At 49.2% G+C, this 26,269-nt stretch overlaps 1 protein-coding gene across 1 annotated transcript in view; it reads right to left on the minus strand.

The window, feature by feature from the left end:
• LOC134980361 (uncharacterized) overlaps positions 1-26,269 on the minus strand; it is a 118,678-nt gene that overhangs the window by 84,046 nt on the left and 8,363 nt on the right. The window contains exons 3-4 of the mRNA XM_063947159.1: positions 22,312-22,365; positions 13,522-13,612 (exon numbers count right to left, since the gene is read on the minus strand). Of these exons, the coding sequence (XP_063803229.1) occupies positions 13,522-13,612; positions 22,312-22,365 (145 nt within the window). The remainder of the gene's footprint in view (positions 1-13,521; positions 13,613-22,311; positions 22,366-26,269) is intronic.

The following is a 26,269-nucleotide window of genomic DNA, read 5'->3' on the forward strand; positions in this document are numbered from 1 at the left end:
TTTAATTATCTACTGGTAAATCCTTTTCTCGTAGTCCGTAAAGGATATTGGGGTCCACATTAATACCATGGGGTATATACGGGTCCACTAGGAACCTTGGGCACTTTAAGAAAATCAATAGTATGCACTGGCTCTTCCCTTTATGCCCCCCCTACCAAACTCAGTCTAGAAACTGTGCCCGAGGAGACCGACATATCCTGAGGAAGGATGTAACATAACAGTGGTGAGATTCGAACCAGCACACACAAACAAGAGGAAAGCCAAGCTAACCAAACTTGAACAGCAACAGCTGAACCAACACTTAACGAAGCAACAGTGCAGGAAACACGAAGCACTGGTCGGGCGCCCTGTATCCAATACGGACTACAAGAAAAGGATTTACCGGTAGGTAATTAAAATCCTATTTTCTCTTACGTCCTAGGAGGATACTGGGGTCCACATTAGCACCCTAGGGATGTACCAAAGCTCCCAAACCGGGTGGGAGAGTGCGGAGGCTGATTAGTTCCGAGTTCAGCTCTATCCTCATGAAAAATCAATAAGGGGCTTTTATGAGACAACGCCCCCAGTTCGGACACAAGCCTTGCGGAAGCCAAGGCCAACAGTGTAACAGTCTTCCACGTAAGAAACTTTACGTCAACCTCCTGTAAAAGGTTCAAACCAGTTCGATCACCACTTTAAGATACCAAGGTGCCGTGGGAGGCACAAAGGGCAGTTGGATGTGCAGAACACCCTTCAAGAACGTCTAAACCTCAGAGAGGGAAGCCAATTGCTTCTGGAAGAAAATGGACAAGGCCGAAATCTGGACTTTCAAGGAGCCCAAAAGTAGGCCCACATTTACACCTGACTGTAGAAAAAAGGAGAAAATGTCCCAGATTAAATTCACTGCAGGAATTTTCCTGTACTCACCACGAGACGTATTTTTTCCAAATACGATGGTAATGTTTACACGTTGGAATAACCCTGTCCAGGATGCCATTCCGGGCTAGAATTTGACGCTCAACTTCCATGCCATAAAACGTAGCTGCGGTAAGTCGTGATAGACGAACGGCCCCTGTTGTAGAAGGTCCTCTCGAAGAGGAAGAGGCCACGGGTCCTCCAGAAGATCCGCATACCAGGCCCTTCTTAGCCAATCCGGAGCACTGATAATTGCTTGAACCTTTTCCCTTTTTATTCTTTTGAGAATTCTTGGGATCAATGGAAGAGGTGGGAACATGTAAACCATCTGGTAGACCCATGGAGTCACCAGAGCCTACTGCTTGTGGGTCCCTCGACCTGGAACACCGCTTTAGCTTCTTGTTGAAACGAGAGGCCATCATGACTATCTGTGGAATCCCCCACAGACGCGTAAAGGACTCGAACACCTGGAGGTCGTTTCTGCCGAGGAAGTCCGCTTCCCAGTTGTCCACTCCCGGAATGAAGACTGCCGACAGCGTCACCGCGTGTCTTTCCGCCTAGAGGAGTATTCTTGTTACCTCTGACATTGCTGCTCTGCTGTTCGTTCCGACCTGTCGGTTTATCTACAATACTGCCGTCACATTGTCCGACTGAACCTGAATGGCGTGATCTTGAAGAAGATGTGCTGCCTGTAGAATGGCGTTGTATATGGCCCTTAGTTCCAGAATGATGATCGGAAGAATGGCTTCCTGATTTAACCATTTCCCTTGGAACCTATCCCCCTGGGTGACTGCTCCCCAACCTCTGAGGCTTGCGTCTGTGGTCAGCAGAATCCAATTCTGAATCTCGAACCTTCGACCCTCAGTCAAGTGAGAAGTCTGAAGCCACCACAGAAGAGAAATCCTGGCTTTTGGCGACAGACATATCCTCTGGTGCATGTGAAGATGCGATCTGGACCATTTGTCCAACAGATGCAGCTGGAAGGGCCTTGCATGAAACCTTCCGTACTGCAAAGCCTCGTAAGAGGCAACCATCTTCCCCAGAAGGCGAATGCAGAGATGCACAGATATCTGGGTTGGCTTGAGAACATCCTGCACCATCGACTGGATTACCAAACGCCTTTTCCAGTGGAAGGAACACCTTCTGTACCTCCGTATCCAGGATCATCCCTAGGAACGGAAGCCTCTGTGTTAGTTCCAGGTGGGATTTTGGTAGGTTCAGAATCCACCCGTGATCCTGGAGTAGCCGGGTTGAGAGGACAATGCTGTCCAACAACCTCTCCCTGGATGGTGCTTCGATCAGCAGGTCGTCCAGGTACGGTATTCTGTTCACTTCCTACTTGCGGAGGAGAAACATAATTTCTGCCATTACCTTGGTAAATCCCCTCAGCCGTGGAGAGGCCAAATGTCAGGGCCTGGTACTGGTAGCGACAGTCCTGTAGTGCAAACCTTAGATAAGCCTGATAAGGCAGCCAAATCAGAACATGAAGGTACGCATCCTTGATGTCCAGAGACACCAGAAATTCCCCTTCCTCCAGACCCGAGATCACCGATCTCAGGGACTCCATCTTGAACTTGAACACCCGCAAGTACGGGTTTAGTGATTTGGAGGTTTAAGATGGGCCTCACCGAACAGTCCGGTTTCGGAACCACAAACATTAATAACCCTTGGTTTGTAGTGGAGGTGGAACTGGGACAATGACCTGAGACTGTACCAGTTTTTGAATGGCTGCCTGTAAAGTCATACTTGCTTCTGGAGAAGCTTGTAAGCCTGATTTGAAGAATCTGTGAGGTGGGAGTTACTAAAACTCCAGTCTGTATCCCTGGGCGACAAGGTCTGTGATCCAGGCAAGATGTTGTCCAAATGTGACTGAAATAACGTAACCGGGCTCCCACCTGCCTGTCTTCCAGGCAGTGTGGTCCACCATCATGCTGAAGGCTTTGAGGAAGCAGATCCGTAGGCCTGTTCCTGAGAACCTGCAGCTGCTGGTTTTCTGGGATTACCCTTATTGCCTTTGAATGCTGTAGAACAGTGTTTTTCCAGTGTTAGGCAAGTGGCCAGATCTAGGTTTCATTGGTGGCTCAGCGCGCCTGCCTCACAGCATGGACACATCCAAGTGTATCACCTTACTGAGCCCCCGGAGCGCAGCCTGCAGCAGTGCTGCGCTCCTACCCTTGTGCCACCATTCCCGCCAGCAACCCGCTAACTGGGACGCCGGCAATGTACTCACCACTCTATCTTCTGGCTCTGTTAGGGGTGGCGGCGAGCGTACCCTCCCACAGCTTGCAAATGACTCCCTCAGGAGCTCAGTGTCCTGTCAGCGGAGAAACAGGACCATTAACTATTCAGGAAGTTGGGCCGTTCTCCCACTAAGTCCCATGAAGCAGGCAGGCTGGTGCCAACCAGCCCTGCCTGAAAACAAAACATAACAAATAAATGCAGAAAACTCTTCAGGAGTTTCCCCAAGCGTGACCGACTCCTCCGGGCACATTTTCTAAACCGAGTCTGGTAGGAGGGGTATAGAGGGAGAAGCCAGTGCACAATATTGATTTCTTCAAGTGCCCAAGGCTCCTAGTGGACCCTTCTATACCCCATGATACTAACGTGGACCCCAGTATCCTCTAGGACGTATGAGAAAACTACACTGCTAGTGTACACCGATCACTGGGGTTTGTGGCACTCGCACATCTCTATGCAACTAAGAGTATCTGTATAAAAAAAATAATAATAGGATTTTAATACCTACCGGTAAAATCCTTTTCTCCTAGTCCGTAGAGGATGCTGGGGACTCCAAAAGGATCCATGGGGTATAGACGGGATCCAAAGGAGCTTGGGCACACTAAAAAGACTTTTACTGGGTGTGAACTGACTCCTCCCTCTATGCCCCTCCCCCAGACCTCAGTTATAGGAACTGTGCCCAGGAGAGACTGACATTTCGAGGAAAGGATTTTCGTTAACTAAGGGCGATAAAAAAATGCCAGCCCACACCACAAACATACCGTACGACTGGAGTAGCATGAAACCAGATAACAGTATGAACGAACAACAGCAACAAGCTGAACATAACTGATACAAAAACCACGTGTAACCACAAGTAACCAGTATCAATACAACTGCAAAGAACAGTCCGCACTGGGACGGGCGCCCAGCATCCTCTACGGACTAGGAGAAAAGAATTTACCGGTAGGTATTAAAATCCTATTTTCTCTTACGTCCTAGAGGATGCTGGGGACTCCAAAAGGACCATGGGGTCTATACCAAAGCTCCAGACCGGGCGGGAGAGTGCAGACGACTCTGCAGCACCGAATGAGCAAACATGAGGTCCTCATCAGCCTGGGTATCAAACTTATAGAACTTAGCAAAAAAGTGTTTGAACCCGACCACGTAGCTGCTCGGCAAAGTTGAAGTGCCGAGACCCCTCGGGCAGCCGCCCAAGATGAGCCCACCTTTCTGGTAGAATGGGCCTTTACTGACTTCGGCAATGGTAGTCCAGCCGAAGAATGAGCTTGCTGAATCGTATTACAAATCCAGCGTGCAATTCTTTGCTTAGAAGCAGGATTTCCAATCTTGTTGGAAGCATACAGGACAAAGAGAGCCTCTGTCTTCCTAGTAAGAGCCGTTCTAGCGACATAAATTTTCAAAGCTCTTACAACGTCAAGAGATTTTGGGACCGCTACAGCATCTGTAGCCACAGGTACCACAATAGGTTGGTTTATGTAAAACGAAGAAACCACCTTCGGCAGAAATTGTTGACGAGTCCTCAATTCCGCTCTATCCGAATGAAAGATCAAATATGGGCTCGTGAGACAAGGCCGCCAACTTGGACACTTGTCTGGCAGACGCCAGAGCCAAACGCATGACCACTTTCCAAGTGAGAAACTTCAACTCAACCTTACGCAAAGGCTCAAACCAGTGAGACATAAGAAACTGCATCACCACTTCAAGATCCCACGGCGCCATAGGTGGCACAAATGGAGGATGGATATGCAGCACTCCCTTCACGAAAGTCTGAACCTCAGGAAGGACGGCCAATTCCTTTTGAAAGACAATAGATAAAGCTGAAATCTGCACCTTGATGGAACCCAATTTCAGGCCCGCATCCAAGCCTGCCTGCATAAAATGGGAGGAACGGACCCAAGTGAAACTCCTCCGCAGGAGCAGCTTTGGTTTCACACCACGACACATATTTTCTCCAAATACGGTGATAATGTTTCGCCGAGACCTCCTTCCTAGCCTTAAGGAGAGTGGGGATGACTTCCCCGGGAATACCCTTCAGAGCTAAAATCTGGCGTTCAACTTCCACGCCGTCAAACGCAGCCGCGGTAAGTACGGAAAAAGGCAGGGCCCCTGCAGTAACAGGTCCTCTCTTAGAGGAAGCGGCCAGGGATCTTCCACTAGTAATTCCTGAAGATCCGGAAACCAGGCCCTCCGCGGCCAATCTGGAACGACGAGTAGTGCCTGAACCCTTGTTCGTCTTATGATCCTCAGCACCTTTGGAATGAGAGGAAGCGGAGGGAACACACACACACACCGAATGAAACACCCACGGAGTTACTAGGGCGTCCACTGCACAGGCTTGGGGTTCCCTTGACCTGGAACAATACCTCGGAAGCTTCTTGTTGAGGCAAGACGCCATCATGTCCATCTGAGGAACACCCCAACGCCTTGTCACTTCTGTAAACACCTCTTGACGAAGAGCCCACTCTCCTGGATGGAGATCGTGTCTGCTGAGGAAGTCCGCTTCCCAGTTGTCCACGCCCGGGAGGAAAACTGCTGACAGAGCGCTCACATGCTGTTCCGCCCAGCTGAGAATTCTTGTGGCTTCCGCCATTGCCGCCCTGCTCCTTGTTCTGCCTTGGCGGTTTACGTACGCCACTGCTGTGATGTTGTTCGACTGGATCAGGACAGGGAACCCCTAAAGAAGGTGGGAGAGAAGATTCCTGGCTTGACCATTTTCCCTGGAAACTTCTTCCCTGCGCGACCGCGGCCCAGCCTCGGAGACTTGCATCTGGTCAGCAGAACCCAGTCCTGGATTCCGAAACGGCGTCCCTCTAGGAGGTGAGAGCTTTGCAGCCACAACAGGAGAGAGATCCTGGCCCTGGAAGATAGACAAATTTTTCGGTGCATGTGTAGGTGAGACCCGGACCATTTGTCCAGCAGGTCCCACTGAAACACCCTGGCATGAAACCTGCCAAACGGAATGGCCTCGTAAGCCGCCACCATCTTCCCTAGCACTCGAGTGCAGTGATGAATCTACACACTTATCGGTCTCAACAGCTCCTTGACCATGGTCTGTATTTCTAGAGCTTTGTCCTCTGGAAGAAACAAACACTCTCTGAAGCTTCGTGTCTAGGATCATGCCCAGGAAGGGCAGCCGAGTCATCGGAATTAACAGACTTTGGCAAATTTAAAATCCAACCGTGATGTTGCAGAACGGTCAGGGAGAGTTCCACATTCTTTAACAATTGTTCCTTTGACCTCGCCTTTATCAGGAGATCGTCCAAGTACGGGATAATTGTGACCCCTCGCTTGCGCAGAAGTACCATAATTTCTGCCAGCTTGTACCCTTGGGACACTGTCTACGACCCAAGGATCCAGGGCTGATTGAACCCAGACCTGACTGAAGATCCGTACCTCGTTACTGAAGTCTTCTGCAGTCACTGAAGTCTTCGGATCTTCTAATACTCACCCAGGTTCTGTGAGGGGGGCGACGGCGCGGCTCCGGGAACAAGCAGCTAGGCGCACCAAGTGATCGAACCCTCTGGAGCCAATGGTGTCCAGTAGCTTAAGAAGCATAGTCCTTAACTAAGAAGAAGTAGGTCTGATTCTCTCCCCTCAGTCCCACGATGCAGGGAGCCTGTAGCCAGCAGGTCTCCCTGAAAATAAAAAAACCTAACAAAGTCTTTCCAGAGAAACTCAGTAGAGCTCCCCTAGTGTGTCCCCAGTCACTCCTGGGCACAAGGTCTAACTGAGGTCTGGGGGAGGGGCATAGAGGGAGGAGCCAGTTCACACCCAGTAAAAGTCTTTTTAGTGTGCCCAAGCTCCTGCGGATCCCGTCTATACCCCATGGTCCTTTTGGAGTCCCCAGCATCCTCTAGGACTCAAGAGAAAAACGAGTTTTATGGTAAGAACTTACCTTTGTTAAAACACTTTCTGCGAGGTACACTGGGCTCCACAAGGATTGGAAAATGGGGTGTAGAATAGGATCTTGATCCGAGGCACCAACAGGCTCAAAGCTTTGACTGTTCCCAGAATGCACAGCGCCGCCTCCTTTATCACCCCGCCTCCCAGCACAGGAGCTCAGTTTTTAGTTAACCAGCCCAATGCAGTAGCAGGAAAAGAGACAACAGTTAATAGCCACATATACCACACTCTCACGACAAGAGAAGTGTCAGCGGCTAATGCCAAACCAACCCAAAGAAGCTAAGTGTGTCAGGGTGGGCGCCTTGTGGAGCCCAGTGTACCTCGCAGAAAGTTTTAACAAAAGGTAAGTTCTTACCATAAAACTCGTTTTCTGCTGTGCGGTACACTGGGCTCCACAAGGATTGGACAATGGGGATGTCCTAAAGCAGTTCCTTATGGGAGGGGACGCGCTGTAGCGGGCACAAGAACCCGGCGTCCATAGGAAGCATCCTGGGAAGCGGCAGTATCGAAGGCATAGAACCTTATGAACGTGTTCCCGGAAGACCACGTAGCCGCCTTGCCCAATTGTTCAAGGGTCGCACCACGTTGGGCCGCCCAAGAAGGTCCAACAGGCCGAGTAGAATGGGCCTTAATGTGAACAAGAGCAGAGAGACCAGCCTTCACATAAGCATGTGCAATCACCATTCTAATCCATCTGGCCAGGGTCTGCTTGTGAGCAGGCCAGCCACGTTTGTGAAATCCAAACAAAACAAAGAGAATCAATTTTTCGGATAGAAGCAGTTCTCTTCACATAGATACGGAGAGCCCGTACCACATCCAAAGACCGCTCTTTGGGAGACAAATCAGGAGAGACAAAGGCCGGAACCACAATCTCCTGATTAAGGTGAAACGAAGAAACCACCTTAGGTAAATATCCGGGAAGAGTCCTAAGAACCGCCCGATCACGGTGAAAAATCAGATATGGGGAACTACAAGACAAGGCACCCAGATCCGACACTCTTCTAGCAGAGGCAATAGCCAGCAAGACCACCACCTTAAGGGAAAGCCACTTAAGGTCAGCTGAACCGAGGGGTTCAAATGGAGGCTCCTGCAACGCCTCCAAAACCACCGACAAGTCCCAAGGAGCCACAGGCGGGACATAGGGAGGTTGGATACGCAACACACCCTGAGTGAGAGTATGAACATCAGGCAAAGTCGCAATTTTTCTCTGAAACCACACCGACAAGGCAGAAATATGAACCTTTAGGGAGGCCAGACGCAGGCCCAACTCTAGGCCTTGCTGCAGAAAAGCCAAAAGCTTGGCTGTACTAAACTTGGAAGCGTCATAATTGTTAGATGCGCACCAAACAAAGTAGGAATGCCAGACCCTATGGTAAATCCGAGCAGAAGCCGGTTTCCGGGACCGCAACATAGTTTTAATGACCTCTTCAGAAAAACCCTTAGCCCTCAAGATGGAAGCTTCAAGAGCCACGCCGTCAAAGACAGCCAGGCTAGGTCCTGGTAGACACAAGGGCCCTGAACGAGGAGGTCTGGGCGTTGTGGAAGTAGAATTGGACGCTCCGACGATAGGCCCTGCAGGTCTGAGAACCAGTGCAGTCTGGGCCACGCTGGAGCTATGAGAAGCAGATTTCCTTTTTCTTGCTTGAACTTCCGAATTACCCTGGGCAGGAGTGACACCGGAGGGAACACATACGGCAGCCGAAACCTCCACGGCACCGCCAGCGCATCCATGAATGCTGCTTGAGGATCCCTTGTCCTTGCTCCGAAGACCGGAACCTTGTGATTGTGTCGAGACGCCATCAGATCCACGTCTGGAAGACCCCACTTTTCCACAAGGAGTTGAAACACTTCTGGATGGAGGCCCCACGCGCCGGCATGCACGTCCTGACGACTCAGAAAGTCCGCTTCCCAATTCAGGACTCCCGGAATGAATATTGCCGATATGGCCAGTAGATGGAGTTCCGCCCAACGTAGAATCCGTGAGACTTCCTTCATTGCCAAACTGGTTCGAGTGCCGCCTTGATGATTAATGTAAGCCACTGTGGTGGCATTGTCCGACTGTACTTGAACAGGACGGTTCTGAATTAAATGCTGGGCCAGGTTGAACGCATTGAAGACCGCCCGCAATTCCAGAAAGTTGATCAAGAGGAGAGATTCCTCCCTGGTCCACCGACCCTGAAGGGAGTGTTGCTCCAGCACCGTGCCCCAACTTCTTAGACTGGCATCTGTCGTCAACAGGACCCAGTTGGATATCCAGAAGGGACGACCCCTGCACAATTGTTGGACCCAGAGCCCCAAGTGTAGCCACAGACGGACCTTCGGAGTCAAAAAGATAATTTGAGATCTGATCCGGTGAGGCAGGCCGTCCCACTTGGCTAGAATCTGCTTCTGGAGGGGGCGAGAATGGAATTGAGCATACTCCACCATGTCGAATGCTGATACCATTAGGCCCTGCACCTGCATTGCCGAATGTATCAACACATGCGGACGAGAAAGGAAGCAACGAATCCTGTCCTGAATCTTCAGGACTTTCTCCTGAGACAAGAACAACCTCTGGTTGTGAGTGTCCAACAACGCTCCCAGGTGCACCATGCTCTGAGCTGGGACCAGGGAGGATTTCTTCCAGTTGATGAGCCACCTGTGGGCTTGTAGAAACCGGACCGTCATATCCAGATGACGCAGGAGAAGATCTGGGGAATTTGCCAGGATTAACAAGTCATCCAGATATGGCAGTATCCTGACCCCTTGACGGCGGAGTACCACCGTCATAACTTTGGTGAACACTCGCGGAGCCTTTGTTAAACCAAAAGGTAACGCCCGAAACGGATAATGTAGGTTGCCAATAGCGAACCTCAGGTATTGTTGATGTGACACTGCTATAGGAATATGCAGGTAAGCATCCTGTATGTCCAGGGAGACCATGTAGTCCCCAGGTTCCAAGGCCAGGTTCCAAGGCCAGAACTATAGAGCGAAGGGTTTCCATACGGAACTTGGAACCTTCACAAACCTGTTCAATGCCTTGAGGTTGAGAATGGGCCGGGAGGACCCATTCGGTTTCGGGACTAGAAACAGCGGAGAATAGTACCCCCGGCCCCTCTGAGCAAGAGGCACCTGTACGACGACTCCTGTATCCAGGAGGGTTTGTACCACCGAGTGTAGAGTGTTTGCCTTTGTCTGGTCCAAAGGGACGTCTGTCTGGCAAAATCGATGAGGGGGTCGGCATTTGAAGGCTATTGCGTAACCTCGAGTGACTACTTCCCGTACCCAAGCATCTGAAGTGGTCTTCAACCATTCCTGGGTATACCATAGAAGCCGGCCCCCCACCCTGGGATCCCTGCCCCGTCATGCGGTAGGCTTATCGGTCTTGGCAGCTGGCTGACAGGCAGCCCAGGCTCTTTTGGTCTTCGGCTTACCAGGTTTGGAAGTGCGGGCCTGCTTATGGTACGCCTGACCTTTTGCTTTACCTGAAGGACGAAAGGACGTACCTTTAGCCTTCGACACAGAAGGAGTGGTATTAGGCAGACAGGCAGTTTTGGCAGTAGCCAAGTCAGCCACAATCTTATTTAAGTCCTCCCCAAACAGAATATCTCCCTTGAAAGGGAGTACCTCCAGGGTTTTTCTAGAGTCCAGATCCACAGACCAGGATCTCAGCCACAATATCCGGCGAGCCAGTACCGACGTAGTAGAGGCCTTGGCTGCTAGGATACCGGCATCAGAAGCCGCCTCTTTAATATATCGAGAAGCTGTGACAATATATGACAAGCATTGTCTAGCATGGTCAGAAGAGATTTCAGCTTCTGACTCCAAGGCCCATGCTTCAATAGCCTCTGCAGCCCATGTAGCTGCAATAGTGGGCCTTTGTGCAGCACCCGTGAGGGTGTAAATCGCTTTCAAACAACCCTCCACACGTTTATCCGTAGGCTCTTTTAGAGACGTGACGGTAGTGACAGGTAGAGCTGAGGAAACCACCATCCTAGCCACATGTGAAACCACTGGAGGAGGCGTTTCCCAATTTTTGGACAGCTATGGCGCGAGGGGATAGCGAGCCAGCATCTTCTTTTGAGGCACAAACTTCGTACCCGGGTTTTCCCAGGGTTCCTGACATATATCCACTAGGTGGTCAGAGTGAGGTAAAACTTGCTTAACCACCTTCTGACGCTTGAACCTATCTGGTTTCTTAGGAGGGACGGATGGCTCGGGATCATCCGTAATCTGCAGAATTAACTTAATAGCCTCCAAAAGATCAGGAACATCCACATGTGAACTACCCTCCCCATCAGCCGTATCTAAGTCAGAACCTGAGGGGGTCAGTATATGTGCAGTCTTCATCAGACGAGGTGTCAGTGACAGCAGTGGATTGTGAGGAGAGAAGCGTTCGCTTAGAGGACCTCTTGGACTTAGGCGAGCCTTGGTCAGACTTTTTAGTAGTCAAGGACTGGTTCAACTTCTTTAATTGAGCATATAAATCGTCCACCCACGGCGGGTTAGCTGCAGGGACCACATACGGTTGTACTGGCATTGGCGGTCCCATAGGGGTAGTTAGTTTAAGAACTAGCGTATGCAGAAGCGTGGAAAAAGCGGCCCACGGTGGGTCAGTATGTGCCTCCGTTGCCACAGTCCCATTGGGGGGCAAAGAGCCTCCAGAACCAGAGCCCACAGCTGCTATATTCTCCTCATATGGCCCCGTGGCGTCAGCAACACCGGCAGTGGGTTCATCCCCAGAACAGTTACCCTCAGAAGCAGACATGATATAACTTGCAGTATGAGGTTAACAGTACAATTATCAGCAGCACTATACCTCTAAACCCAAACCCCTGCAGAGTGTCGTCAGCACTAGTAGAGATAAAAGGAGAGATATGGTGACTAAATCAGAGATAAATACGTGATACAGTATATCTTTGTGAAAATCCTATATTAGATAACACCTGACGCACAAAGCCCCCTCAGGTTATGGAATATAGGGATAGCAGGTTGAGTGAAAGACACGAAATGGACACCACTCAGCTATCAAATGCACACACAGAAAGTTACATTGTACAATGCAGAGGTTATTACTGACAATAATACTGCACTGGACTAGCTTACACAGCTATATAACAATAGATATAACAGTACACAGTAAGAACTGTATGTATATCACAGGGTAATTGTACTATAAAATCCTGACTAAGTGCACTCTTTCTTAACCAACACTGACAAAAAAGGCAGGTAGAATACTTAATTGTAATTTAAAGTCACAGCAATGACAACCAGGCGGCTTTACATAGGAGGATTTACCCAAGCAGTCCCAGGAACAGTGAGCTGAGGGATAATGGCGCTGCAGACACTGACAGGGAGTGAGGAAAAGACAGATATGCAGCTCCAGGGCGGGAACACTTGCTAGAAATGGCGCCCTGGGGCTGGGGGAGGGGCTTCAGGTCTAAGCCTTATCCCCCCTGCTGGCAAAACCACCGTGTACTGTGGGTGATATAAGAATTGGTTTAGAGAGAAAACCTGACCTGCGCCCATGCCCTGGTGATCTAGTGGGATCGCCTGTACTGCCACAGTGTCCACCGCCAGCGCGCGCGGCCTGCCTCCCACTGACCACGCCGGATCACGATAAAGACCGGGTCCCGCAAGCGGGACCCACTTACCACCTCCCGAGGCGCAGCCACGCGATCCTGGAGAGCCCCAGCCGTGTGTGTCTAACGTGAAGAAAACCGGAGCCTCCGCTGTAGGTACCCGGCAACCAGGGCTCAGGAGTGTACAGCGCCGCTAGGGAGAGCTGGAGCTGCAGCAGTGAATGTCACAAGACATTTACCACCGCTGCTGCCCTTGAAGTCTTCACTTTTTACCTCATAAAAACCTTTTCTTAGGGCTGCCTGGAGCAGCCCCTCTGTTCAGTGCCTGCTTACTGCAGCACCAACTTACAAAACTGAGCTCCTGTGCTGGGAGGCGGGGTGATATAGGAGGCGGCGCTGTGCATTCTGGGAACAGTCAAAGCTTTGAGCCTGTTGGTGCCTCGGATCAAGATACTATTCTACACCCCATTGTCCAATCCTTGTGGAGCCCAGTGTACCCCGCAGCAGAAAGTTCCAATACGTTTAGCTACATAGTTATGCTCAATCTGCAACTTTGTACAGAGGCTGTAACAATTCCTGTGCGACTAGCGTCACAGCCTAGCGTCTCTGGTACACTGTGAGCGGCTTTGAATGCGGCTAGAATGAGACCAAGACGCAATATTAAAGGAAAGAGCACCCTGCGCTACCTGTGTTTTGTTTTTCGTTACTTCAAAACAGGTTCTGCAATTCAACGTGACGAAAATGACAAAGCCCCAGGTTAATCCGGTGTCACAGTGGCTAACTAAAGTGTCACTGAAAAATGAGAGGTCCACTTTAACGAACTTGACGCCTTTTAGTAAATACAGCAATCTAGGTTTGTGGTACTGTTGTAAACAGGATGCCAACCAATTATCTTCACAGAATAAGAACCCTCCCATTTTACCAATCATAGGTTCCGCGTCCCCTAGTGCGTCGATTTTCTCCTGCAGTGTTGCCAATTCCTTGGTAGTGGCCTTGAGATATACTCGTCTGTCCTGTGTGACACAAGAAGGCAGGTTATAGAGCACAAAGTTAGTAAGCAACACCACAACCTGCAGCCCTGGCAGTCACATGATCGGGAAATTCTTTGCTAAATACCCAAAAGTTAATGAATGATCTCCTATGTTAACAGAAATGTACACAACTTATACAGTAAAGGAGACTAATGGTGTCATTTACCTGAACTTGAATAACATCCGTTTATGCAAAAATAAATAGCCAATATCTGCTTTACAGCTCATGCCACTGATTTGGATATATAACTTCAATAATGAATTTTAGCATATGTTTTCTGTAACAAATAAATAGTCAAAAGCAGAAAAAAAAAAAAAAAACTTCCCTATTCTCCGACACAAACAATTTTTCTAAGGATTGGCACCAGTAGGAATCTCTCATCCCCTATTCAATGCTTAGGCAAACGGGAGATAGCAGAATTCCGAAAGTACCTCAGTAGGCCCGTCTATCTACAGTCACCTGGTTATTCCTATTGTCATTTGACAAATCAAAATCCTCTCTCAAAACATTTAAAAAACGAGGGAACGGACCAGATTGCTTGTTAATCACTGAGTGTTTTTTATTGTGCATGTCTATATGTATGTCTTTGTCAATATTTTGCCTATGTAAGAGAACATTTGTGCATGATATATGTAATAACTTGTGTTATGTTATCTGTTACCCTTTAGATCAGTGGTTCTCAAACTCGGTCCTCAGGACCCCACACAGTGCATGTTTTGCAGGTAACCCAGCAGGTGCACAGGTGTATTCATTATTTACTGACACATTTTAAAAGGTCCACAGGTGGAGCAAATTACTTCATTCTGTGAGGAGACCTGCAAAACATGCACTGTGTGGGGTCCTGAGGACCGAGTCTGAGAACCTGTGCTGTAGATAATGCATTCATGTTAGACCTAGTTTCCTATTGTTTACTAAAGGCCAGTACACATGGGGGAAGATGTGTGCTGAGCGAGGGGGGGGGGGGGGGGGGACATATTGCGGGTGGGCCGCTCATTTCACATAGCGGTGAAATGAGCGACCTGCTAGATTGGCACAATCTAGCACCAGCGATAGCTGCTATCGCTGTGGGGGGTACACACGGACAGTTCCGTGCTTATCTGACTAGATTGCTTAGAATTTAAGCACGGATCTCTCAGTGTCTACCCCCCATAAGAAGTAATGTTCTATCAGGAGTTTGTGGTGGGAATTGTCATGTGGAACTGGATTACAGAGGTGTGCTGAACGGTTTATAACCCATTCTGTTCAATAAACCACTGTTGGTTTTTCATCTACCACCGTGCCCGAGTGATTTGGAACCCGGTATCTTTACACCTTATATATACACACACCTATTCTCTAACAAAAGAGTGCTTGACCACCCAAAGTTTAACCCTTTACCCTAGGGGTTACCGTCTTACTTTGAATACTAAAATAAATTTGTTGGGAGTTGAAAGTTTGCCTTACCGACTCTACAGTCCTGGACCATACCACCGATGTTCTGGCATATATGGGGATGCAGCCCTTGGGTTTACAGCTTTGGCTGTTACAGTCACACGCGCTTTGTGGGTAAGATGCTGGGAGGTGGATACAGAATCTAAAAAGGTCTTGGAGGCATTGCATTTTGCTGGTTCTGTCTTTTTGGGGGAACGTTTATGTTCCATCATTGCAGATTCCCCGGGTAGAAAGAATACTTTCCCGCCGGTCAATGCTGCAAGACCATGGGGCCAGCGATTTCAGTCCTTTCGGATCTATGGTAGAACAAAGGAAAAAATCCTTTTGTGGTAGCTTCTGTGGTGGTCATCAGGTAGGTTTGCAGTTGGGATGGGGCAGGCACCCTAGTCCCAAGCCTGCCAACAAGCAGTTAACATGATATCACCAAGATCAGTCTGCGATATGGGCCAGTCTACTTCGGACTTAGTGGACAACTCCTATATCGGATTTGTAGGTGAGAAGTATTATAGCAAGGCTATATTCTAGACCTCACTGCACCTAAACCCTGATGCTTCTTCGGCACACCTCTTCCAAAGGACAGGGTCAGGGGCATGCCCTTCATTTTTAATAAATGCATTCCTAGTTTTTAAATTTATATGGTCTACATTAGAAATCTCAGATACTGGTGTTCACGCATGTATCAAACATATTATAAAGCACGTCAGGTATTCTTAAATTACTTTTTAAAATAGCAAAACATTCATACAGGTTAAGTATCCCATATCCAAATAATCCGAAATACGGAATTTTTTTTGAGTGAGACTGAGATAGTGAAACCTTTGTTTTCTGATGGCTCAATGTACACAAACTTTGTTTAATACACAAAGTTATAAAAAAATATTGGCTAAAATGACCTTCAGGCTGTGTAGATAAGGTGTGTATGAAACATAAATGCATTCTGTGCATAGACTTGGGTCCCATCGCCATGGTATCTCATTATGGTATGCAATTATTCCAAAATACGGAAAAATCCCATATCCAAAATACGTCTGGTCCCAAGCATTTTGGATAAGGGATACTCAACCTGTATTAAGAAAAAAATAGGATTTTAAATCCTTTTCTTGTAGTCCGTAGGGGATACTGGGAATCCATTTAGTGAGATTACGAACCAGCAAACACAACACAAGAGGAAAGCCATGCTAACCAAACTTGAAACCAGGAACAGCAACAGCTGAACCAAACAACATTACTGAACCAAGTAACAGTGCAGGAAGAACAAAGCACCGGGCGGGCGCCCAGTATCCCCTACAGACTACGAGAAAAGGATTTACCGGTAGGTAATTAAAATCCTATTTTCTCTTACGTCCATTTACTACCATGGGGAAGTACCAAAGCTCCCAAACCGGGTGGGAGAGTGCTGAGGTTCCTGCAGAACTGATTGACCAAACTGAAGGTCCTCAGAGGCCAAAGTATCGAACTTGTAAAACTTTGCAAACGTTTTCGAACCACTCCAAGTAGCTGCTCGGCAGAGCTGTAAAGCTGAGACACCCCGGGCAGCTGCCCAAGAAGAACCCACCGACCTAGTAGAGTGGGCCTGTACAGATTTTGGAATCGGCAAGCCTGCCGCGGAATAAGCATGCTGGATAGTGAATCTGACCCTGCTTTGAAGCAGGACACACAAATTTTATTGGGATCATAGAGAACAAACAGAGTTACATTTTCTGTGACGAGCTGTTTGTTTTACATACACCTTCAAAGTCCTCACAACATTCAAAAACTTTGAAGTTGCGGAGGTGTCAGTAAAAACCGGAACCACAATAGGTTGGTTGATGTGAAACGCAGACACCACTTTAGGAAGAAATTGCTGACGAGTTCAGAGTTCAGCTCCGTCCTCAAGGAAAATTAAGTAGGGGCTCGTGAGACAACGCCCCCAGCTCCAACACGCGTCTTGCTGAAGCCAAGGCCAACAGTGTGACGGTCTTCCACGTAAGATACTTTACATCTACCTCCCGTAACAGTCCCGATTGGAGGGACTGCAACACCAAATTGAGATGCCAAGGTGCCGTGGGAGGCACAAAGGGAGGTTGGATGTGCAGAACACCTTTCAAGAACGTCTGGACCTCAGGGAAAGAAGCCAATCGTTTCTGAAAGAAAATTGACATGGCCAAAATCTGGACTTTTATGGAGCCTAGACGTAGGCCCATATCCACACCCGACTGCAGAAAAAGCAGGAAACTTCCCAGATGAAATTCCACCGCAGAATATGGTCTGTTCGCACACCAAGAGATGTATTTCTTCTAAATACAGTGGTAATGTTTAGCCGTTACCCCCTTCTTGGCTTGGATCATAGTCGGGATGACCTTGTCAGGGATCCCTCTCCTGGCTAGAATCAGCCGTTCAACTTCCATGCAGTCAAACGTATCCGCGGTAAGTCTTGATAGACGAACGGACCCTGTTGCAGAAGATCCTCGCGAAGAGGTAGAGGCTACGGATCTTCGAGGAGCATCTCCAGAAGATCCGCACACCAGGACCTTCTTGGCCAGTCCGGAGCAATGAGTATTACTTGAACCTTTTCCCTTTTTATTCTTTTTAGAATTTTTCGGATCAGAGGAAATGGAGGAAACACGTACACCATCTGATAGACCCATGGAGTAGTCAGTGTCTATTGCCACTGCCTGTGGGGTCTCTCGACCTGGAACAATACCGTTTGAGCTTCTTGTTGAGACGAGAGGCAATCATGTCGATTTGTGGATATCCCCATCGATGTGTAAAGCACCTGAACACCTCCGGGAGAAGGCCCCACTCCCCTGGGTGCAGGTCGTGTCTGCTGAGGAAGTCTGCTTCCGGAATAAAGACCGTCGACAATGCCACATCCTCTGAGGCTTACGTCTGTGGTTAGCAGAATCCAATTCTGAAACCCAAACTGTCGACCCTCGATTAGGTGAGAAGTCTGAAGCCACCACAGAAGAGAGATCCTGGCTTTTGGTGACAGACGGATCCTCTGGTGCATGTGAAGATGCAATCTGGACCATTTGTCCAACAGATCGAGCTGGAAGGGTCTTGCATGAAACCTTCTGTACTGAAGCGCCTCGTAAGAAACCACCATTATCCCCAGAAGGCGAATGCACAAATGCACCGAGATCCGGGTTGGCTTCAGGACAGCCCGAACTATCGACTTGGATTACCAATGACTTTTCCAAAGGAAGGAACACCTTCCGAGACTGTTTCCAGTATCATTCCCAGGAAAGGAAGCTTCCATGTTAGCTCTAGGTAAGATTTCGGAAGGTTCAGAATCCACCCGTGATCCAGGAGCAGTCTGGTTGAGAGGCCAATGCTGTCCAACAACCGCTCCCTGGACCATGACTATCAGAAGAACATCCAGATACAAAATAATGTTCACTCCCTGTTTGCGGAGTAGAAACATCATCACTGCCATCACCTTGGAGAACACCCTCAGTGCCGTGGAAATACCAAAGGGCAGGGCCTGGAACTGGTAATGACAGTCCTGCTGTGCAAACCGTAGATAAGCCTGATGAGGCTGCCAGATTGGAATGTGATGGTACGCATCCTTGATGTCCAGAGACACTAGGAACACCCCCCCCCCCTCCCCTACAGACCTGAGATCACTGCTCTCAGAGACTCCATCTTCAATTTGAACACAGGTTCAACGACTTGAGGTTCAGAATCGGTCTTAACTTTACGAGTAGAGTGGGCCTTTACAGATTTTGGACACGGCAATCCCGCCGTGGAATAAGCATGCTGGATAGTGAACCTGATCCAGCGTGAAATCGACTGCTTAGAAGCAGGACACCCAATTTCCTTGGGATCAGAAGACAAACAGAGAGTCACTATTCCTATGACGAGCCGTCCTCTTCACATAAATCTTCAAGGTCCGCACTACATCAAAGGCCTTTGAAGCAATTGAGGAGTCAGTAGCCACTGGCACCACAATAGGTTGGTTGATATGGAAAGCCGATACAACCTTAGGCAGGAACTGTGAAGGAGTCCTAAGTTCCGCCCTGTCTTCATGGAAGATCAGATAAGGGCTTTATCTTGTAAAAGCCCCTAATTCTGATACGCTTCGTGCAGAAGCCAAGGCCAACAAATGACCGCCTGCCACGTGAGAAACTTGAGATCAGCCTCCTGTAGAGGCGCAAACCAAGCAGATTGCAGGAATTGCAACACCACATCAAGATCCCAGGGTGCCGTTGGCGCCACAAAGGGAGGCTGGATGTGCAGAACCCCTTTCAAAAAAGTCTGAACCTCAGGGAGGACAGCCAATTGTTACTGGAAGAATATGGACAAGGCAGAGATTTGGACCTTGATGTAGACCAATCTCAGTCCCATACCTGCTTGCAGGAAAATGAGAAAACGTCCAAGTTGAAACTCCACTACAGGAAAATTTCTTTGATTCACACCAAGAAACATCCCCACTCGGGATACCCTTCCGAGTTAAGATCTGGCGTTCAACCGCCATGCTGTCAAATGTAGCCGTGGTAACTCTTGATAGGCGAACGGCCCCTGCCGTAGCAGATCCTCCCGAAGAGGTAAGGGCCTTGGATCCTCCTGCAGAAGATCCAGCAGATCTGCATACCAAGCCCTCCTTAGCCAGTCTGGAGCAATGAGAACCTTTGTTCTTCTTACCAGCGGAAGAACCCTTGGTATCAGAGGAAGTGAAGCGAACAAATACACTGACGTGAACACCCACGGTGTTACCAGTGCGTCCACCGCCACTGCCTGAGGGTCTCTCGACCTGGAACAGTACCTCCCCAGCTTCTTGTTGAGACGGGAGGCCATCATGTCTATGTGAGGAACCCCCCACCAACCAGTTACCTCCTCGAACACCTCCGGGTGGAGGCCCCACTCTCCTGGATGGAGATCGTGTCTGCTGAGGAAGTCTACTTCCCAGTAATCTACTCCCGGAATGAAGATAGCCGACATCGCTACAGCGTGCCTTTCTGCCCAGGGGAGGATTCTTGACACCTCAAAACATGGCAGCCCTGGTCTTCGTTCCGCCTTGTCGGTTTATGTAGACCACTGTGGTCACGTTGTCCGACTGCACCTGAACAGCCCGATCCTGTAGAAGGTGTGCTGCTTGCAGAAGGGCGTTGTACACGGCCCTTATCTCCAGGAAGTTCATCGGAAGAAAGGATTTCTGATTCGACCACCTCTTAGACTTGCATTTGCGGTTAGAAGGATCCAGTCCTGAACTCCGAACCTTCGGCCTTCCAGAATGTGTGGAAGTGCCACCAGAGAGCGAAAACCTGGCTTCCGGAGACAGACGTATCCTCTGGTGCATGTGTAGATGAGACCCCGACCACTAGTCCAATAGATCCAGCTGAAAGGGACGAGCATGAAACCTTCCGTACTGCAGAGTCTCGTAGGAGGCAACCATCTTCCCCAAAAGGCAGATGCACTGATGAACCAATACCCGGGCAGGCTTTAGGACATCCCGGACCATTGATTGAATCACCAATGCTTTCTTCCATATGAGACTTTGGAAGGTTCAGGATCCAACCGTGCATCTTGAGCAGCTGTGTCGTGAGCGTGACGGATCGTAACAACGTCTCCCTGGACGATGCCAGCTGCAGATGTAAAACGGAGCTGAACTCCACTGAGAAGAAGCTCCGCCCACCGAAGATGGCGCGTCTTCCCGCGCAACTTCTATACACCCGCCTGAGGAGTCTGTCGTTAGCCAGTGGATACAGTCCCCGGCCAGCGTCTGAGCGCTGAGAATTCCATCGCTAGCCTGGGGATTCAGTCCCTGGTTAGCGTACGTGTACTGAGGAATCAGTCATTAGTCTGGGGATTCAGTCCCCTGCTAGCGACTGTGACCATTATAGGGTATGCAGACGCTGGTTCGGCAGCGTGATTACTTTTATGCGTATAATGAAAAGGATTCCTCCTGAGAGGGATCCATCTCAATAGCATATGTCACCGAGTCCCTAGACATGGCAGTGAAAGGTATTGAACACCCACATACACATCAGACACAGATTCCCCCCCCCTTTCCCCCAAGCATGGCAGAGAGAGACAGAGATTGGAGCCAACCCCCACACAGCACTATAACAAGAATAGGGAAAACCTAAACAAGCGCTATGTCCCTTAATAGGCGACACAGTCTTTACACAGCCTCCCCTCCCTTCTCCAACCCCCTGTACCAAACAGATAGCTGGAGTTGCTCTGGTGGACTATTCATCCACTTGCATCGTGTCTGCAGGCAGGAAAATGGCGCTGAACGCTGCTGGGTCCGCTCTGAGGAGAAGCTCCGACCGCCCCAATGGCACTGTCTTCCCGCTCTTCGTAGATTATACTGGCCTGAGGATTTTGTGCTGGCCGAGATCCGCAGACCCCGATAGGCTTGTTTTGGTCAGTGTAGGGTCAGGTGCTGGCTCAGGGCGCCCCTCACAGCGCCGCACCTTAGTACCGCTGAGCCGTCCGGGAGCACGGTATTAACCTACCCTTAAGCCGCCCTCTTCACACTGACCCCCCGCTTGTAAGGGGGGACAGTGACTCACTCGCCACACTTCAGCTCTGCAAGGGGGTGGCAGCTGGCTGCCGGGGTGAGCGCTCCCCTATGGCGGGGAGCGATCTATCCCCTCTGGAGCTCAATGTCCAGTCAGCGGAGTCAGTGGCTAAAAACCCCGCAGGACGGACACTGCTCCCCCCCTCAGTCCCTCGATGCAGGAAGGCTGTTGCCAGCAGCCTCCTGTAAAAAAATAAACTCTAAAATAAAACTTTTCTAGGAAAGCTCTGTAGAGCTCCCCTAGCTGTGACCGGCTCCTCCGGGCACATTTTCTAAACTGAGTCTGGTAGGAGGGGCATAGAGGGAGGAGCCAGCCCACACTATTAAACTCTTAAAGTGCCCATGGCTCCTGGTGGACCCGTCTATACCCCATGGTACTAATATGGACCCCAGCATCCTCTAGGACGTAAGAGAAAAAAGGTTTTCGCTTTGATCATATAAACCATGGGTCTTCAACCCACGGCCCTCCAGCTGTTGTGGAACTACACATCCCAGCATGCCCTGATTCAGTTTCAGCATGCCTTAATAGTAAAACTGTGGCAGGGCATGCTGGGATGTGTAGTTCCACAGAAGCTGGAGGGCCGCAGGATGAAGACCCATGGTATAGACCATATCCACTCTGGAATTATATAACTATATAGACGCACAGCATGCAATTGAGTACTTAACACTATGCTTCAACATAATTAAACGACATTCCATTTTAATTATTAGGTCACTTTAAAAGCCATTAAATTCTCTCACCATTATGTGTTTATGAAGAGGTCCCCTACAAACACCCTTGGGGATTTGGCAGAGCTGTAAAAACACAACAGTTTGTTACAAAGTAAAACGGAATATAGTCGACACATGCTGTCCACAATCAAAAGGTCATTGTGTCGGCTGTAGATTGCAGACGCAGTAGTAATGTTATTTAAAGCATTTTAAACGTGTCGGAATTATAACTTTAAAGATGACAGTAAATCATGTTTAAAGCTATAATGCCGACACAATTAATATACTTTAAACATTACTACCATATCTGCATTCTTCTGTCTACTTTTCAAATGTCGGCAGGATAAATGTCGACGAAGCATATACACCCTCAGTAAAGAAAAAATAATAATTGTATTTTAATTAAAAGGGGACAAATTAGATATGAAAGAAAAGCATCCCTTTTTAAACAAAGGCCAATCGCCAACAACCTAATAAGATTTTACTTACCAGTAAATCTATTTCTCGTAGTCCGTAGAGGATGCTGGGACTCCGTAAGGACCATGGGGAATAGACGGGCTCCGCAGGAGATAGGGCACTTTAAGAAAGCTTTGGACTCTGGGTGTGCACTGGCTCCTCCCTCTATGCCCCTCCTCCAAACCTCAGTTAGGGAAACTGTGCCCAGAGGAGATGGACAGTACGAGGAAGGATTTTTGTAAATCTAAGGGCGAGATTCATACCAATCACACCGTATAACTTGTGATAACCTTACCCAGTTAACAGTATGAACAACAACATAGCCACGGTTCAACCGAAAAACTATAACATAACCCTTATGTAAGCAATAACTATATACAAGTCTTGCAGAAGAAGTCTGCACTTGGGACGGGCGCCCAGCATCCTCTACGGACTACGAGAAATAGATTTACCGGTAAGTAAAATCTTATTTTCTCTAACGTCCTTGAGGATGCTGGGATTCCGTAAGGACCATGGGGATTATACCAAAGCTCCCAAACGGGCAGGAGAGTGCGGATGACTCTGCAGCACCGATTGAGCAAACAGGAGGTCCTCCTCAGCCAGGGTATCAAACTTACAGAACTTTGCAAAGGTGTTTGTCCCCGACCAAGTAGCTGCTCGGCACAACTGTAATGCCGAGACCCCTCGGGCAGCAGCCCAAGAAGAGCCCACTTTCCTAGTGGAGTGGGCCTTAACCGATATCGGTCACGGCAATCCTGCCGTAGAATGCACCTGCTGAATCGTGTTACAGATCCAGCGAGCAATAGTCTGCTTTGAAGCAGGAGCGCCAACCTTGTTGGCCGCATACAGAACGAACAAAGCTTCAGTCTTCCCGATTCTAGCCGTTCTGGTCACATAAATCTTCAAAGCCCTGACTACATCCAGGGACTCGGAATCCTCCAAGTCCCGTGTAGCCACAGGCACGACAATAGGTTGGTTCACATGAAAAGATGAGACCACTTTTGGCAGAAAGTGAGGGCGAGTCCTCAACTCTGCCCTATCCACATGAAAAACCAAAGTATGGGCTTTTATGTGATAGAGCCGCCAATTCGGAAACACGTCTTGCCGAAGCTAACGCCAACAACATGACCACTTTCCACGTGAGGCATTTCAACTCCACAGTTTTGAGTGGTTCAAACCAAGGTGACTTGAGGAACCGTAACACCACGTTAAGATCCCAAGGCGCCAACGGAGGCACAAAGGGAGGCTGAATATGCAGCACCCCCTTCACAAAGGTCTGTACTTCAGGAATAGAGGCCAATTCTCTTTGAAAGAAAATGGATAAGGCCGAAATCTGGACCTTTATGGACCCTAATTTTAGGCCCAAAGTCACTCCTGTTTGAAGGAAGTGAAGTAGACGGCCCAAATGGAACTCCTCCGTAGGAGCAGCTCTGGCCTCACACCAAGAAACATATTTCCGCCATATACGGTGATAATGTTTTAACGTCACGTCTTTCCTAGCCTTTATCAGGGTAGGAATGACTTCCTTCGGAATCCCTTTTTCCGCTAGGATCCGGCGTTCAACCGCCATGCCGTCAAACGCAGCCGCGGTAAGTCTTGGAACAGACAGGGCCCCTGTCGCAGCAGGTCCTGCCTTAGAGGAAGAGGCCACGGATCCCCTGCGAGCAACTCTTGCAGCTCCGGATACCAAGTCCTCCGTGGCCAATCCGGAACAATGAGGATTGTTCTGACCCTGCTTCTTCGTATTATTCTCAACACCTTGGGTATGAGAGGAAGAGCAGGAAACACATAGACCGATCTGAACACCCAAGGTGTCACCAAAGCGTCTACCGCTACCGCCTGAGGGTCCCTTGACCTGGCGCAATACCGCTTTAGCTTTTTGTTGCGACGGGATGCCATCATATCGATTTGAGGCAGTCCCCAACGATCTGTGCAAAGACTTCTTGATGAAGTCCCCACTCTCCCGGATGCAGGTCGTGCCTGCTGAGGAAGTCCGCCTCCCAGTTGTCCACCCCCGGGATGAACACCGCTGATAGCGCGCTTACATGGCCTTCCGCCCAGCGTAGAATCCTGGTCGCTTCTGCCATGGCCATTCTGCTCCTTGTTCCGCTTTGGCGGTTTATATGAGCCACTGCCGTGACATTGTCTGACTGAATCAGAACCGTTTTTCTCCGAAGCAATTCCTCCGCTTGACGCAGGGCGTTGTATATGGCCCTCAACTCCAGGACGTTGATGTGGAGACAAGACTCTAGGCTTGACCAGAGACCTTGGAAATTTCTTCCCAGTGTCACTGCTCCCCAGCCTCGGAGGCTTGCGTCCGTGGTCACCAGGACCCAGTCCTGAATGCCGAACCTGCGACCTTCTAGTAAGTGAGCACTGTTCAGCCACCACAGGAGAGATACCCTGGTCCTGGGAGACAGGGTGATCCTTTGATGCATTTGTAAATGGGACCCGGACCACTTGTCCAAGAGGTCCCATTGAAAAGTCCTCGCATGGAACCTGCCGAAAGGGATGGCCTTGTAGGAAGCCACCATCTTCCCCAGGACCCGCGTGCAATGATGCACTGAAACCTTTTTTGGTTTTAATAGGTTCCCGACCATGGCTATGAGTTCCTGAACCTTTTCGATCGGAAGAAAAACCTTTTTCTGGTCTGTGTCTAGAATCAGCCCCAAAAAAGTCAGACGCGTTGTAGGGACTAGCTGGGACTTCGGTATATTGAGAATCCAGCCGTGTATCTGCAACGTCTTCATGGACAGAGACACGCCGTCCAGCAACCTCTCCCGAAATCTCGCCTTTATGAGGAGATCATCCAAGTATGGGATAATTGTGACCCCCTGCCTGCGCAGGAGCACCATCATTTCCGCCATTACCTTGGTGAAAATTCTCGGGGCCGTGGAAAGCCCAAACGGCAACGTCTGAAATTGGTAGTGACAGTCCTGCACTGCAAATCTCAGGAACGCCTGATGAGGGGGGAATGGGCAGATTCCTTATCTACGGAAATTGACACCTTAGATAGGGATGCCATTCAAATGACCATAGAGCATATCAGAGATGCTGCCTTGTATATGAGGGATGCTCAGAGAGACATTTGTTTATTAAGCTCCAGAATAAATGCTATGTCTATTTCTGCTAGGCGGCTCTTGTGGATCCGACCATGGACGGGAGATGCCGATTCAAAGCGGCATATGGAGTCCTTGCCTTACAAAGGGGTGGAGTTGTTTAGAGACGGCCTCTCGGCTCTTGTCTCTACGGCTACGGCTGGTAAGTCAAATTTCTTATCTTATGTCCCCCCGCAGCATACAAAAAAAGGCACCTCATTATCAAATGCAGTCCTTTCGTTCCAATAAAAACAAGAAGGTACGTGAATCATCCTTTGTTGCCAGAGGGAAAGGCAGGGGAAAGAAGCTGCACACAGCTAGTTTCAAAGAGCAGAAGTCCTCCCCTGCGTCTGCAAAGTCGACCGCATGACGCTGGGGCTTCCCGAGGGGAGGCAGATCTGGTGGGGGCTCGTCTTCGGTTTTTCAGCCACGTC

Source organism: Pseudophryne corroboree, chromosome 12, assembly GCF_028390025.1.
Source record: "Pseudophryne corroboree isolate aPseCor3 chromosome 12, aPseCor3.hap2, whole genome shotgun sequence".
Taxonomy (NCBI): domain Eukaryota; kingdom Metazoa; phylum Chordata; class Amphibia; order Anura; family Myobatrachidae; genus Pseudophryne; species Pseudophryne corroboree.